Genomic DNA, 17,852 nt, shown 5'->3' with positions numbered 1-17,852 from the left:
TCTCTGAGCTCATGCTGTCCTCCCACACTGACAGAGCACAGACGAATGCATGGAGGCAAATAATGTCAGAGGGCAGGAAAGCACAAAATGACTGGGAGGAGAGGTGGCGGGCTGAAGAGAGTAAGTGGCGGGCTGAAGAGAGGGCTGAAGCTCAAATGTGGCGGCAGTGTGATGAGAGGAGGCAGGATTCAATACTGAGGCTGCTGGAGGATCAAACCAGTATGCTCCAGTGTATGGTTTAGCTGCAGCAAAGGCAGCTGAAGCACAGACTGCCACTACAGCCCCTGTGTAACCAGCCGCCCTCCTCCCCAAGTTCCATAGCCTCCTCACCCAGACGCCCAAGGACACGGTGGGGGGGGCCTCCAGCCAACCAGCCACTCCACCACAGAGGATTGCCCAAAAAAGAGAAGGCTGGCATTCGATAAATTTTAAAGTTGTAAACTTCAAAAGTGCTGTCTGGCATTTTCCTTCCCTTCTCCACCACCTCTCCTGGGCTACCTTGGTAGTCATCCCCCTATTTGTGTGATGAATGAATAAAGAATGCATGAATATGAAGCAACAATGATTTTATTGCCTCTGCAAGCGGTGATCGAAGGGAGGAGGGGAGGGTGGTTAGCTTACAGGGAAGTAGAGTGAACCAAGGGGCGGGGGGTTTCATCAAGGAGAAACAAACAGAACTTTCACACCATAGCCTGTCCAGTCATGAAACTGGTTTTCAAAGCTTCTCTGATGCGTGCCGCGCCCTCCTGTGCTAACCGCCCTGGTGTCTGGTTGCGCGTAACCAGCAGCCAGGCGATTTGCCTGAACCTCCCACCCCACCATAAACGTCTCCCCTTACTCTCAGGTACTGTGGAGCGCACAGCAAGCAGTAATAACAGTGGGAATATTGGTTTCGCTGAGGTCTAACCGAGTCAGTAAACTACACCAGCGTGCCTTTAAACGTCCAAATGCACATTCTACCACCATTCTGCACTTGCTCAGCTTGTAGTTGAACAGCTCCTGACTACTGTCCAGGCTGCCTGTGTACGGCTTCATGAGCCATGGCATTAAGTGGTAGGCTGGGTCCCCAAGGATAACTATAGGCATTTCAACATCCCCAATGGTTATTGTCTGGTCTGGGAATATAGTCCCTTCCTGCAGCTTTTAAAACAGACCAGAGTTCCTGAAGATGTGAGCGTCATGTACCTTTCCCGGCCATCCCACGTTGATGTTGCTGAAACGTCCCTTGTGATCCACCAGAGCTTGCAGCACTATTGAAAAGTACCCCTTGCGGTTTATGTACTCGCTGGCTTGGTGCTCCGGTGCCAAGATAGGAATATGGGTTCCGTCTGTGGCCCCACCACAGTTAGGGAATCCCATTGCAGCAAAGCCATCCACTATGACCTGCACATTTCCCAGGGTCACTACCCTTGATATCAGCAGATCTTTGGTTGTGTGGGCTACTTGCATCACAGCAGCCCCCACAGTAGATTTGCCCACTCCAAATTGATTCCCAACTGACCGGTAGTTGTCTGGCGTTGCAAGCTTCCACAGGTCTATTGCCACTCGCTTCTCAACTGTGAGGGCTGCTCTAATCTTGGTATTCATGCGCTTCAGGGCAGGGGAAAGCAAGTCACAAAGTTCCCTGAAAGTGCCCTTACACATGTGAAAGATTCGTGGCCACTGGGAATGATCCCAGACCTGCAACACTATGCGGTCCCACCAGTCTGTGCTTGTTTCCCGAGCCCAGAATTGGCGTTCCACAGCATGAACCTGCCCCATTAGCACCATGATGCACGCATTGGCAGGGCCCATGCTTTCAGAGAAATCTGTGTCCATGTCCTGATCACTCACGTGACCGTGCTGACGTCGCCTCCTCACCTGGTATCGCTCTGCCAGGTTCTGGTGCTGCATATACTGCTGGATAATGTGTGTGGTGTTTAATGTGCTCCTAATTGCCAAAGTGAGCTGAGCGGCCTCCATGCTTGCCTTGGTATGGCGTCCGCACAGAAAAAAGGCGGGGAACGATTGTCCGCCGTTCCTCTGACGGAGGGAGGGGCAACTGACGACATGGCTTACAGGGAATTAAAATCAACAAAGGGGGTGGCTTTACATCAATGAGTATTTCAGGCAGGACTTCACGGAGGGTTCCAATAAGAAAGGTGCACCTAAGTAATTGTTCTTATTGGAACAAGCCGGTTGGTCTGGCCTCTGATACATGGCTAGATTTACCTCGCTGCACCTTCTCTGTGAGTGACTGCAGTGTGACCTAGAGGAATGAGTCCCCTAGACGGGGGAGGGGGGGAAGCAAATGAGTACAAAACAAATCTGGTCTATTTCTTGTTTTGATCCACTCCATCTATCTTTTACATCTTTGGCTGGCAGCAGACGGTGCAGAAGGACTGCAAGCCATCCACATCTCATGGCTGCTCGGCAGAAGATGGTGCAGTAGGACTGCTAGCCATCCTCATCTCTTGCCTGCCTGGCAGAAGATGGTATAGTAGGACTGCTAGCAATCCGTATCACCTGCCTGCTCACCATAAGATGGTTCAATAGGACTGACTGCAGGACTAAAGAGAATGACCTGGTCAAGTCACTTCTAATGTAGTCCCAGCACCCATGACTGCCCAGGCGCTCCTGGCCGACATGGCCAGGAGCACCGCGGACATGATGATGACTGCTACCAGTCCTACTGCACTGTCTGCTGCCACAAGGCAAGGGGTTGCTGCTGCTGTGTAGCAATACAGTACCGCGTCTGCCAGCACCCAGAAGATATATGGTGACGGTTACCTGAGCGGGCTCCATGCTTTCCGTGGTATGGCGTCTGCACGGGTAACTGAAGAAAAAAGGCGCGTAACGATTGTCTGCTGTTGCTTTCACGGAGGGAGGGAGGGAACGGGGGCCTGACGATATGTACCCAGAACCACCCGCAACAATGTTTTAGCTCCATCAAGCATTGGGATCTCAACCCAGAATTCCAGTGGGCAGCGGAGACTGCGGGAACTGTGGGATAGCTACCCACAGTGCAACACTCCGGAAGTCGACGCTTGACTCGGTACTGTGGCAGCACTCCGCCGAGTTAATGCACTTAGAGCATTTTCTGTGGGGAGACACACACTTGAATATATAAAAACTATTTCTAAAAAAACAACTTCTATAAATTCAACCTAATTTCGTAGTGTAGACATACCCTTGCATTCAGTAGGCTTTTAGAGTGATACATGTTCTAGAATCTTGAACCATCCTATATAATTCTATAGCAGGGATAAAATTCTGTTAAATTTAATTGGATGGCCCAAAATACTTACAGAAGGGTGATATATTTCTATTAAATACTATAAGTCTTTTGCAGAAACACTTTTTCCCCTTTTTAAAAGTTAATTTGGTCTTGATAAGAGCAAGATATTGTTTCCCTGGCTATAACACTAACTATATTAATAAACCAAGAAAATACTAGGGCTGGTTGAGCATGTTTAAAAAAATTGATTTGCAAATATATACCTGTATAAAAGGAGCAAGTTTGTTTCACCATGGTTCATGGGATCTTATTAATTTTTTGCATATTCATGTAACTGCTGGGTATTTGAGAATATTTGCTGCCCTCTAAATTTCACACATAATTATTCCTCCATAAATTCACTATTCTCCAGTGTGGATTACTGAAATATTTTTAGGAGGGAGATGAGAATTATGCTGTATGAATTAGGCATATACAATGAGTTACAAATGGGAAGTAGTGGATGCAAATAGATAACCAGAAAATCATAGTTTAAAAACCATTGCCCCAAATATTTGGGGGTAGAAATGTATTAAAGAAAAGAACTACCTGGCAAAATAAATAATTTGCCAAGTTGCAAAGAGACTAAAGCCTAGTCTTGTACTGAGAAACTCTCAGACCCTTGTAACTGCCTGGTGCTCCATTGACCTTCCTGGTGGAGGGGTCTGGGCTTTGTTGTTACACTTATCTGTATTATCGTAGCACGTGGAAGCCCTAGACATGGACATGGGCCCCATTATGCTAGCATCTGTACAAACACAGTATAAAAAGACAGTTCCTGCTTCAGGGAGTTTACAGTCCAAGTACAAGATGAGACGGGCTGTCAATTAATCAGTTAATGCATGCAATTCACACACAACAAATGAACTAGATTTAAAAAAGTAGCCACAATTGATCACAGTTTTAATCACACTGTTAATAGCTGAATATCAATTTAAATTTACTATAAATATTTGAATGTTCTTGTATGTTTTCAAATATATTGATTTCAAAGTGTACAGTGTTCACTTTATATTTTTTATTACAAATATTTGCACTGTAAAAAATGAGAAAATATTTTTCAATTAACCTCATAAGTACTGTCGTGCAATTTCTTTATTGTCAAAGTTCAACTTACAAATGTCGAATTTAATTATTTTTTTTACATAACTGCACTCAGAAACAAAACCGTGAAAAACTTGAGAGCCTACAAGTCGAAACATGAATGGACATACAAATGTTTAACATATCTGGCACATAAATATCTTGTAACACTGGTTACAACAGTGCCATTCAAACTCCTATTCTCACTTTCAGGTGACTTTGTAAAGAAGAAGCGGGCAGCATTATCTCCTGTAAATGAAAATAAACTTGTTTCTCTTAGAGATTGACTGAAAAAGAAGTAGGACTGAGTGGACTTGTATGAATGAGATGAATGAAAAAAATGAGGTGAATGGAAAAATACTGATTCTTTTGTTTCTTTTTTACAGTGCAAATATGTTAATCAAAAATAATATGAGCACAGTACACTTTGTGTTCGGTGTAATTGAAATCAATATATTTGAAAATGTGTAGAAAAACATCCACAAATATTTATAATTTAAATTGTATTGTTTAACAGTGCGATTTAAAACTGCAATTAATTGCAGCTTTTTTTAATCTCGCAATTAATTGCGACTTTCTTTTTAAATCGTTTGACCACCCAAGATGAACCACAACAGATGGATACAGACCAATGGGGGAGTACAAGGAAAAAATGAAACAATATTGGGCAATATGATAAGTTCACGGTATAAGACCGGGGCCTAAATCTGTAACCAAAAGATTTGCTAGTTCCAGAAAATACTGATTTATATTTTTTTAAAATGGATGGCAGTATTTTCCTTGGTAATGTGGGAGGACAACAGAAAAGTGAGAAGGAGAATGTTCAGAGCTGTCGTGTGTAAATTGCTTTGCCATGTTGGAGCCAATAAACAATGGATGTTATTGTCTGACGGATCTTTTTGCTGTATAATTAGGAGAGGTTTTGCTTTAACAGTTAGTTCAACAGCACAAATTTCCGCATCACTATGTTTTGACAGTGAGCCTATGAGGCCTGATGTTGAAAGGACGGGATTATAAATATCCAGACTCTTCTGGGTTTTATTTCCAGCTCTTCCATGGGTTTGCTATCTCATTCTGTGTGTACCCATTATGTGTGTTCAGATTGGATGCTTATTTTTATTTTAAAATATTTGTTTAGAGCCATACATTTTAACATATCTTGCAAACCATAGATTAGATATGTCTCTTGTCCCAAAGGGTTTGGAATCCGTGCTTGATCGTAGTGGGAACTGAACAGCTGTTCAGAACTTTACAGGATCAGGCCCTAATTTAATTAGCACTTTTTCTGTACATCAGTTGCTTAGAAATGTGTGGGCTCATAAAACTAGAGTTGTAGTTTATGCTGAGAGTCACCTGATGACATTCTTAAACATAGTAAGCATAGCCAGAAGTGTTTCTATTTCATGAAAAAAATTGAGGTTTCAGAATTTGTTTTCATTCCAGCATGGAACGAAAGCAAGGCCATTCAATGTTCTTCATGTTAAAAACACAACAGACAAAGACATCTACCCCGAAACAGTCAATAGCCTCTTGGTTTAGACCAAGATACTTACCAAGTATCTGGGAGATCCAGTTTCAAATCAGACACCTCACAGGTGAGTGCCCTAATCACTAGGCTATTGGCTTTTCTGGGGTAGGGGTCCTCTCCATTTTTGTTTGAAAGTTTTTAGCTCTGCAATCAGCTTGGTGAAAAAGAACTTTAATTTCACATAAGTATACACAGTAACTTCAGAAACTAAATTATTCTTGGTTTTTAAACACACTTTATTCTATTTAACATTTTCTTTTCCTTTTAATCTTTTTTGCAGCTAATACAGTACCACTTAATTGGAGATTTGAGGCCTCTGCTAATGCAGAGACTGATAGGATCTAGTATCACCTAAATGCTGATGGCTCAAAGGAAAAGATGTATCTGAAAAGGCCAGTGATACTCATGAGAATTATCTAATTTTCCAGGCATAAATTAGAGCATTTTAAGTGAAGGAAATGAAGCTGAAATTATATTTGTGTATACAGTACCGTTAATTCTGGACTGCCTTGTAATTCAGTGTAAATCCAATCCAGCAAGGTGCTGAGTGTCCTCCACTCCTGTTCAAATCAGTGAGTGTTGAGAATGTATTGCTCCGTGTAGAGGTACTCATCAGTTCAGTGGATTAGACCCTTTGCAAAAAAGCACTGGGATAGCCTAATACCAAAGAGGAGTATAGCCTGAAGCAAAGAATAAGAGAGCTGATGGTATAAGAGCAATCCCAGTTATGTGGTTGTAGTGATAAGTCAGATCCTCAGGTGGTGTGTAAGTCAATGTAATTATGCGGATTTACACTGCCTGATGATGTCGCCACCAATTTCAGGTTGAACAGATAAGAGAACTTGAAAAATGGTAAATTTGTGTCACAGTGCCTGACAAGCGATGCCAGCAGAAATTTTCAGAGCCGTCTGGCTGGTTGTGCAAAGCTTTATCGACTGATCTGTGAAACATGAAATTAACATGTTAACATTAACATTAGCTCTTGTTCACCATTGTTTTTAAAGGCACATCTGTGAGAAATATTACTTAGTGTTATAGTTCTGGCCTGCTAACATGTGAAACCCCAATTCAACAAAGCAGTTAAGCACATGGTTAATTTTAAACATTGATGTCAATGGGCCATACGCACAAGCTTCGAGTTAAGCATGTACGTAAGTGTTTTACCTGAATTGAAGTGCTTACCTGAATTGAGACCTGAATCAGTTTGCAATCTGTTATCTTTCTTCAGTTTTAAACTTCATTATTTCTCAAAATTTTGTGTGCCAGGATGTGGGTAAAAAAGCAAATCTCCATATCCAAATTGTGAAGGGGGAAAAAACTAACTATCCGTTAAAAGGTCTCTGACCACTAAAAGGAAAGGTAGCATTGAACAAGTATAAAACTAACTAGAACTAAATAAGTTCATGGAGGATAGGTCCATCAGTGGGCATTAGCCATATGCAAGGATGGTGTCCCTAGCCTCTGTTTGCCAGAAGCTGGGAATGGGCGACAGGATGGATCCCTTGATGTTTATTTGTTCTGTTCATTTCCTCTGAAATATCTGCCATTAGCCACTGTTGGAAGACAGGATACTGGGTTAGATGGACCTTTGGTCTGATCCAGTATGGCTGTTCTTATGATAGCCTTTTCACTTATTAAATTAAATATAGTCATCCAGTTTTTGCTTTAATATATTGATACCGCTTGACTCTAAATATAAGTAAGGAAGCATTTTATCTACCAGAGAACTAAATGAAACTGCACTGTTTTCTTTTCAGGTAACTTAATGGCCATGAATCTGCTGTTCTTCATTTACAAAATAATAATAATTGTGCTCTGATTAGCAAAACAACTAAAATATATTTTAAAAGTTTAAGATCTGAGGTGTGTGTGATTTTTGTGCAACGAAAAGGGGTGGTGTTGGGCATGTGTGTGTTGCATAAACCTGATTAAAAATATTAGCATTTAAATGGTTCAAACTAGCTATTGAAGTTTTCTCTCTAGAAGATGTGTGCATCTCCCTTTCTGCTATTGTTATAGCCTATCTGGCTGTAGCATACGGCAGACTGTTGATCAGAGTGCTGAATAGCTATCTTCACAACCAGAAGTAATTGGAAAGCTTTTTTGAAATGACAGAGAAGATGATGCAATGTGCATCAAACTAATTACCCCTTTCAGTTTTCAAAGCAAGCTGGCATGAGTTAAAACTACAGCCTTGATGTGGCAAAGCACTTAAATACATGCTTAAGTCCACCCCATTCAGCAGAGCATATGACGTTTTTATTTAAATCATTATATGCTCTTTCCCAAAATTTGGGGGCAAGCTCAGAAAAGCAGTGTGTTGCTTTGGAGAAGAACGATGGATGTCTGTTTTAAGGCTTTGGACTGGGATTCAGGAGATCCGGGTTAAATTCCTGGCTCTGCAGACTTCCTGTATAACTTTGGACAAGTCACTTAATCTCTCTGTGCATCAGTTCACCATCTGTAAATGGAAGATCATGCTGCCTTCCTCCCATTCTTTGTCTCTCCTGGCTGTTTAGCTTATAAATTCTTCACGGTAGGAGAGTGTCTCTTACTAAATGTTTGTACGACGCCTTGCAAAATGGGGCACTGCTGTTTGGAGTTTCTTGTAATAATATAAAATAGCACACACACACAGGCACTCATTGAGAAGGAAGTCTTAAATGTCCCAACTAGCAAAGACAGTCGTGTTCACCCTATTATGATTTATATGTTAAGTATGAAAAAGATTAAATTCCTCAAATTGCTGGGTAGCGAGCGGGCAGGTAAGAAATCCTTAGCGTCATTAAGGAAGGTAAGTGGGAAGCTAGTGACAGATAAAGTTATTAGTTTGGACCAGAATGAATTCATTGCATCAATGTTCTTGAAAGAAATAGTGAAGGTCATGCCTCAAAGACTGGGAGACATTTTCCTAAGGGAGACAAAGAAATGTTAGATGGTCTTATGATTATGCTAAAGTAGGTAGTCAAGCCATAAGCAACAGTCAAAGCTGACAGGCCCAGATGATTTGTTTTACATAAAGCAAAAAGTAATGAAATAAAAATCTCCACTACAGGCTTTCTTGATGTCTTGCTAAGAAGTGGGAAGATAATTGATCTACAAGGAGGGAAAAGAGACATACAGTTAAATTCCATTTTGGGGGAATTTATTGGAAACTATGGGCTGGGACAAGGTCCATACAAATATGTAAGCAAAAAAGAATATGGATCCATAAAACAATGCCTGGCTAATATGCATGAACTCCTTTAGTGCATCAATAAGGCCATATTTTTGTGAGTGTTGTGAAGACCCCGCAACAGTTAACAAGTTAAAGTGTTTTGGTTACTCACTGAAAAAGCAAAGCAAAAAACCTTATCTGTGACATATGTGGCTAAGGGTGAGGGAGATCACTAAATAATGGCTACATCAGAGTTGTAGCCAAAACATACACACATCTGATTAATTCTTATGTTTCCTCATCTGTGAAAAGAGGGTGGTAATGCTTAATTGCTTACCACTCTGGGGTGTTGTGAGTTTTAATTGGATAACACTTGTTTAGTGCTTTGAAGATAAAATGCACTATATAAATATTAAGTAATATTATGTTAAGGTTACTGACTTCAGGGTCCCTAGTGTCCTGAAATAGTTAAGCAAACTACTAATCAGAGTTGCCAGGCCCCACAAGAATCATTAAATTTAACACCCCCACCCCCTCAAGTGTTTTTATTTGCCTTCTGGCTTTGGAGACTTTTTGAGTCATGTTTCCAAGCTTTTCTAGGCAATTATGAGGGTTAGAAAGTTAAACTTCGTCAGTTTTTATTTAAAAAATAAATTCTCACATAACTCTAAGAGCTAAGGATTTAAGAAAAACATCATGAGACTCATGATAAAATTGTAAAAGCTGGCAGCACTGTTGTTTGCTGACTCATTTTCAGCCAGGCCTGCAGTGCATTGACAGAGAGAGCTGAGAACCAGAGCTTGTTCTATTGAGTTCTTCTTCCCTCCTTTTGTGACATTTTCCACAAAGGATACTCCAGCCAAACACTGTATTAACTGACCCCACTACTAAAGTCCCCAGGTGGATGTTTACTCTGGCTGGAAAAACTAACCCCTTCTTAGCTGGTTTGCTACCAACAAGGATCTTATTTCACTCAGTTGATACCCTTTTTTCCCCCACCAACCTTTTAAATTACTTTCCTTTCAAAGCCTCACTCTAGGAACTTGGCACATGCTTTGTGACCAAGCAGCCTCCCTAGTATGTTTCCATTGATCTGGGTATCTGTGGGCTCACCCAAAGCAGTTTCAATAGGAAACGGCATATCTTCATCAGATTTGGACATTGATTTCAGTCTAACTGGAGGGCAAAGAGAGAGCTCAGCAATGCACATGGACGGTCTGCCTTTTTTTGATCTCCCAACTAAAGAGCGGTTTCAGAGTAACAGCCGTGTTAGTCTGTATTCGCAAAAAGAAAAGGAGTACTTGTGGCACCTTAGAGACTAACCAATTTATTTGAGCATGAGCTTTCGTGAGCTACAGCTCACTTCATCGGATGCATACCGTGGAAACTGCAGTTTCCACGGTATGCATCCGATGAAGTGAGCTGTAGCTCACGAAAGCTCATGCTCAAATAAATTGGTTAGTCTCTAAGGTGCCACAAGTACTCCTTTTCTTTCAACTAAAGAGCAAGTTTCTTTGCAGAATTGCAGACACGCCTTAACACCACAGCCACTGCCTGACATGCCACAATTTCAGCTAAATAAATAGGACCTTGACTCGGTGGACAAAGACAAAGCCCTGCATGTATCTTCATTTTTAATACACATACTATTGGCAAAATCCATTTGGAAGGGAAATTGTTGCAGACTTCAAAAACTATTTTGATTGTCCATCTGTGTTCATTTTTTTTTTAAACTGCAGGTGACTTTTGAAAGTAAAAGGACACAATAGAATAGATAAATATTGTAATTATCTATCTTAATGATCTTCTACAGAAATCTCTTTGGAATGCACATGTACTAGCTTTACCCCTTTCCCAATAAATAAGTTGCATGTTTAAATTCTCTATATTTTTTCAACCATGGTACAAAACAATATAATTAGCTTTACTGTGGTGTGTCCTCGCTCCCTCCAACCTCTTCTTAAATACAATTTACTCATCCTCTCTAAAATTTTATCTTGCAGACCTGAAACTCACAAGACATGTACTTCCTTGGACTGTTGTTTTTGCTGGTTTTGCAAAGTAAGGCCTTCAGCACAAATTTTCCTGATGAAACTATTGCAGAGTTTTCAGTGAACATTTATAAACAGCTGCGGGCCACTGGGGAAGATGAGAACATTCTATTCTCTCCTCTGAGCATTGCAATTGCCCTGGGGATGGTGGAGCTTGGAGCTCATGGGTCCACTTTGAAAGAAATTCGACATTCCCTGGGATATGACAGCTTGAAAAAGGGTAAGGTCTTCTAATTGTGTTTCTCTATGTATTTTTGTTGTAAAGGAAGAGATGGAGCCTATTGAACAACCATGGAAATGTCAAGGGTTTGTTCATTGATTTGCTATTTAACCAGTAGGTTTAATGACATTCTGATTTATAATTTGAGCATGTTGAAGTATATTGTAGTGGACTCAGCATAGAACTGTAAACTCCTGGAATCTAATACCAGGCCTGACAGCGCTCAAGGTTCAGGAGTCAAGTCACTTGAACTCTTCACTTCAGTTTCCATCTGTAAAATAATGATGACATCCACCTAAAAAGCCTCCAAATATCTTTGGGAATGATCGTTTTGTTAATACCTGTAAAGCAACTTGAAACAAAAACAATAGAATTATAATATGGTATTCTTAAGGAGAAAGTCTGAAAACCTGTTCGTTGTTGCACTTGAAAAGTAGTAGAATTTCTTGAAGCTGTAATTTTATGTGATTTGTGTAACGTCTAATGCAAATATTTTTAGCATAACTATTTTGTGATTCCTTGATGGGACTAGATGATCAAATTTAGAATAATAGAAAAAAATCTTAGCAGCTGGTGTAATGGGGTAAATATTTAGCATCATTAGATAAGAAACTCCCATTTAAAATCTGTAACAGATGGGCAGATAATGCCTATTGTATGAACTAGTTGTTGTGAGTTGAAATATAGGGACAAGAAAACATAAACCTAGAGAAGTTACTTATATTATATGTTATCCTTGTGTATAAATATCTGTTGTTTTTAATAATACAGGACTAAACTCCACCCGCAGTTACATCTGTGTACTTTCAATATTGTTGTGTGGACATACTTGAGGGCAAATTTGGTTCACAGGTAGTAGTGATGGTTGTTTGTAGTGAATCTGCTGGGCATTTCCACTTTACCGCATGTCTCTGAGTAAATGTAACTCACCCCATAACATGACTGTAGCTAGAGACCGTCACGTCAAAGGATCGTAATGGGAGGCACTGTACGTAGGTGTTTGCTTGAAAACCCGTGAGTGAAACTTCTGGCCTTTATTAAAATCCTCTGGACCTGGGGGCCTCTGAGAAGCAGCATTTTGAGGGCAGCCTAGAAAATAAGGTGGTGCTCTGGAGATATATGCATGTAATTCCCCTGGCCCTGCAATAGCCCTTTTGCATAGTCTCCTACACAGATGATGCCTGCAGATTATATTTGCTGTCTAGTTCTACAATTTTGCCTCTAAGGGATTAAAAAGCAGACAAGTACACTCTGATATTTGAAAGTGTAGTCCAGTTAATGTAAGCAAGGCCATGCTTGGATCTCAGACACCTACTTTGTATACACTGCTATCAACTCCAATTTCAGCTTCATGTAGAGTGCACTGCAATAGCTATCTACAAAGACCAACCAGAAGCTTCAGCTATTGTAGAAAGCAGCAGGTTGCTTGAATCTTTGTTCAGTACACATTAAACTCACTGCACTTGTTCTCCATATGCTTTATTGGCTTCTGTTTTGACTCCAGGAGCAATTCTGGTTGCTGGGATTTTTGATCTATGAAACCTGTTACTTTCAGAGTTCCTGATTAGCTAAGAGAGTGCTTTTCTCCTTTCCTGGGCAATGTCCTGACAACTGAAGTTAACTGAAGTAATTTTAAAGTCCTTAGACCGGAGTTCCACTGATGAGTTCTCAGTGGAGGGCTTTGGCATTGAAACTCATTCTTGCCCCCTGGGCCCAAAACTATTAACATTTAGGACACCGTACAAGACCCATTGAGCATTTGGGAGGGAAATATGTGCAAGAATTTTTTTTTTTCCTCAGGATAGATCAGAATGATTCATTATGATGTTGGGACAAATGAAAGCACTACAATTGTGGGGTTGAGGAAATGGTTCGCTAATGCTACTTATTGTGGATAGTAAAAACCCAAACTAGTCATTGCACAGTGGCCTTCACATCTTCAACGTGCACATTCAAGTCAGTGTAATGTAGTATAATATCTTAGTCACTGTGTGTGGTGGTTTTTTGTTTGTTTTTTGTCTTTATTAACCTCTGATTTGTTTACATTTTCTATGTCTGAGTCTTTAAAAAAAAAAAAAGATAAACAACTCTAAAATGTTAATGGATGTTCTGTACTTGAGGCTAAGATACCATTATGAATTGGTAGTGCGGAGAATATGTAATATTTCTTTAGTATGTTTGCCTTCTTTAGTATGTTCACTAAGGAAAACAAACTACTTTTTAATGGGTTTTTTTATTTTATTTTCAGGTGAAGAATTGTCATTCTTGAAGGACCTTTCTGATATGGCAACTACTGAGGAAAGCCAGTATGTGATGACAATTGCCAACTCCCTCTATGTTCAGGATGGATTTCACATCAGTGACAAATTTTTGCAATTGCTGAAAAAATACTTTAAAGCTGAAGTAGAAAATGTAGACTTTAGTCAAAGTGCAGCTGTAGCTAACCACATCAATAAGTGGGTTGAGAATCATACAAATAGTAAGTCCCTGTGGTTCTCTTATTTCTCTCTTAATGTAAATGTTTGTGGTTGTATCGTGCTGAAGTAGGTCAGTACTGGTTGACCTTTGTCTTGTCTGTCATCTTCTCTCTCACTTAAGATTAAGAAATCTTCTCTCTCAGCGAGAATTCTAGCATCGGTTCTTAATACAATTATAATTTTTTTTCCTGTACTGTGATAGTCCTTTCAAAAATCAGCTCTGAGCAACTGTCATTTCCTCTTCTACGTATAAGAAAATAACTGTAGTATCTATTGGTAAATAATGACACTTGACTAGCAACCACTCTGATTTGAGTCTCTGTTTTCTATTTAATATAAATGTATTTATTAATGAAAATTAATTTTTTTCATGCTTTCTTTCTAAACTGTTGGTTACTACATAAAAAATGTTTAAAGGCGTTACTGGCCTGAGCTTAGTAATGACTTAAAATGAGAATTGTGGGTGCTCATTACCTCTCAGGATCAGGCCCAAATATATTAAGGAATATAAAGTCAGTTTTGGTAGACATGTGCAGATCCAATGACAAAGTCTTGACACATGCAGCCCCTGTTGACTTCAGTGGAAGCCATATCAGTGTAGCCAAAGACAGAATTTGACCATTGATAAGACTATCACTACTAAGGTGAACAGAGATCTCTAGTAGGATAAAACATTTACTTTTTTAGTTTTGCCTTTACTGTATTTGCTCAGATCTGCTGTTGAATTCTGATCATTGCCTGTGTGGTGCTCCCATTGATTGTTTGGTTCCATACATACTCAGAAAGCAAATAGAAGCAGCGTGTGTCCCAATTTGTGGATCAGAGAATAATTTTGTTCTAATTCTTTTTCCACCATATGTCTCTTAAATTTAATTTGTGATGTTAATATTTTAACAATAGAGGCCAGATTCTGTCCTCAGTTGCAATACTGTAAGCCTAAAGACTCAGAATCTTTCTAGGAATTTCTGCCACATACACATCCTCATGATACCTGAGAATCTAGCTGTAGAGCTGTAATGGGAAGAAATGCTTTATTTAATACATAAATTTGTGGCTCAAATGGGAAAAGTACTCAATGTTAAGGCTCTTGCTCTAGTTTGAATTCATCCTGTTTTGCCAGGGTATCAGAGAATGTGTCGCACTTTGGAGGTAAAATCCTGCCTTGCTGTTTGGAGACACAGAAATGGAGGAGACAAAGTAGCACCAGCAGGCAATAGGTCACATCATGCTGGCGTAGGTGAATGTACAGTTGGGTGCACCTTTGTGTTTTTAGAAGGTGCAGTATAAGCACCTGTCTAATGCCTGCTGCACGAGCATGCTTTGTGCTGACCAAGCTGGCAGTCTGCAATCCACTGGGGCAATGATGCACTGACAGGCAGTAGGGGTCCCTCAGCTTAATATGTCGGTAGCACCAGAGCTCATTCTTGCCTGGCTGCTGTCAAGGGAGGAGGTGACCCTCTTCCCTTGTTAGCACAACAGTGCCACAGAGGTGGTCAGGATTTCATCCATGGCTTGTTAAACACACTCCTCTCAAAGCTTTGAGGAATATGGGCTCAATGAGGTGCAAAATAAATGAGACATAACTGTCTTAGGTTTCTATATAGTGTGGAATATTCTTAATATACAATAACACATGTTACCAAGAACTGTTTGGAAAATATCACTGAAAATGAAATTTCGAACAGAGGAAGGAAAGACTTCTGATTACTTCTCCTCCTCCTCCTCCTGTATTCAAACAAGCTTTCATGTTGGAACTGAGTGAGTGTGCTTGTGTGTTCTCTTAACTGTGGTAAACTTACTGCCTCAAGGGACATTGCCCTGAATAAACTGAAATATAAACAAAAACAGTCACTCCCAAGACAGCATGAACCAGATTCTGCCCTCTGATGCACAAATGTGATACCAATTGGCTGCTCTGTGGAGCTCTGCAAATGCATCCAGAGGCAGAATTTGACTCTAAACACACTCGTGGCACAAATCAAATTGAGAAGTAATAAATAACAGAGAGAGTGCTTTTATTTTTTTAACCCATTATATAGCATGTCGGTCACAAATGGGAGTAAGGAATCCATCTGGGATGATTTATTAAATGCAGTGACTAGATTTGTCATTATTCTTAGAGTTATAAAATCAAAATTATTTTACTGAAAACAAGCTGTATCCAATCAGGTAACAGACAATGCACTCTGATTGGAATAATTTATTTAGGAGTGTGAGCATAGCAGCTGCTATGCTCAGCTAACAAGCCTCATGACTACAGCAGATGTAAGATGTCTTTTCTCCTTTCCTTTCCATGAGCAAATGTCCATGAATCAAATGCTGAGGGCTTCGTCTCTTTAACAGTCCTCATCTTGGAGACAGTGGGCCTTCGCCTGAGTGAAAACCTGAGTACCTGACCCACTCTCAGGGCCGTAACCAAGGCAGGGCAACTTCCCAGGGTGCAAAGCCACGGGGACAGAAAAATTACTGGGGGGGAGGATGAAACAGTAAGGGGCTCAAATATGCTTGCTCACTCCAGGCACTAAAATGCCTGGTGACGGCGCTGCCCACTCATTGCTATTAAAGGCCCCAATCAGTGGGACTCCTTATGTTCTTAAAATTAAGCACATCTTTAGGGGCTTCTTCAGATTAGAGCCCAAGTCCATAAAAGTTGATCCCTAGGAGGAAAATAGTGAACTGTACTGTAACACCAGTAGAAACTTTCTTTATTTGACCTACATTTCCTCAAGGTTTCAGTGTGGGTTATATTTTAAAAGTGATGCTCAGAAACAAGTGACTGATAACCACTTGAAGGAAGGATTTACATACCGACACCATGATTTAGGTTTTGAAAATGCTGGAAATTTAATTTGGGATTTAATGTGAAAATCTGAATTGGAAATTATATGTTAGTGCTATTTTTTATTTTCTTTCTTTTTGTGAGCTGGATGAGCTTTGATTGAATATTCAATTTTACGTGCAGTTTGAAGCACTCCTTCTTTTCCTGTCTCTCTGACAGACATGATCAAAGATTTTGCCTCATCAAGGGATTTCAGTGCTCTAACTCATTTGGCCCTCGTCAATGCAATCTACTTCAAGGGAAACTGGAAGTCGCAATTCAGACCTGAAAACACAAGGACTTTCTCTTTCACTAAAGATGATGAAAGTGAAGTGCAGATTCCAATGATGTACCAGCAGGGAGAATTTTATTATGGTAAGCTGGGACCTGGACAGCTGACTTAATTAGTGCAGATAACGCTAACTCATTGTAGCGATAATATGACACTATGTATTCAGCCATGCACAATTCTGCACTTGTATGTATATGATTGACAAACTATATGCAGTTACCTGATTGGCATTCCCTTGTTGGGTATTTCTTCACACACATGGTCAGTTACATGTTGCATTGACAGAATTAATTTTTTATTTTGTTTTTTAATTTCAACCAGTAATATTGAAGCTTATTTTTTTTATCAATTTAAATTTTCAGTTGCAGGAAATTACAATGGAGGTAAATAATTAATGATGGTAGACATTGAGTGTCAATAAGTTTAAGCTTTATAATTGTTAAAACAGAAATAGTTAACATCACATGTAAAATATACAAAGTAAAAAACCTTAAATCAAACTTTACTGAGTTCTCAAGCAGCAATTTTCTTTCTTCATCCTTAATTCTGTAAAATTCAGTTCTAGCCACTTTAAAATTATGAAATGTTTGATTTTGAAGTTTGATTTTTATCATGTTCTGATGAAAGGTGTCATCTCTTATCCTATTCAAAAGCAGTTGTGAAAGTTACTAGGGAAATTGAATTTTTTGTTCCACTTATTTACTGCTTCAGATTTCTAAAATATAATTGTACATGCATGTCTTGTGCTCTGGATACCTATTTAATAAATTATAATGAGTAAAGGATTGCTTATAAATATATCTACCTCACTGAAAAAAGGGGTGCCCAGAAGGATAACAAATCTGGGTTCTGCAGACCAAGCAGGGAGCAAGTTAAGGAAGTCATTTTTCTCCACATGAGGATGTAACTATACTTGGAGAGAGAAAATGCTAAACAAGTAAATGTGAGCAGTGTATAGCTGAATTGTTTT

The 17,852-nt window shown here is 39.8% G+C and overlaps 1 protein-coding gene across 3 annotated transcripts in view; it reads left to right on the top strand.

Moving 5' to 3' along the window:
- The window catches only part of SERPINI1 (serpin family I member 1), an 80,409-nt gene that overhangs the window by 36,830 nt on the left and 25,727 nt on the right, over positions 1-17,852 (top strand). For all 3 annotated transcript variants that reach the window (XM_084639874.1, XM_084639875.1, XM_084639876.1), the window contains 3 exons: positions 11,028-11,295; positions 13,544-13,774; positions 16,771-16,965. In XM_084639874.1, the coding sequence (XP_084496000.1) occupies positions 11,046-11,295; positions 13,544-13,774; positions 16,771-16,965 (676 nt within the window). In that variant the 5' untranslated portion in view covers positions 11,028-11,045. The remainder of the gene's footprint in view (positions 1-11,027; positions 11,296-13,543; positions 13,775-16,770; positions 16,966-17,852) is intronic.

The sequence above is a fragment of the Lepidochelys olivacea genome (assembly GCF_965140295.1).
Source record: "Lepidochelys olivacea isolate rLepOli2 genome assembly, chromosome: 9".
NCBI lineage: Eukaryota > Metazoa > Chordata > Testudines > Cheloniidae > Lepidochelys > Lepidochelys olivacea.
This window is presented reverse-complemented; position numbering and strand designations above follow the sequence as displayed.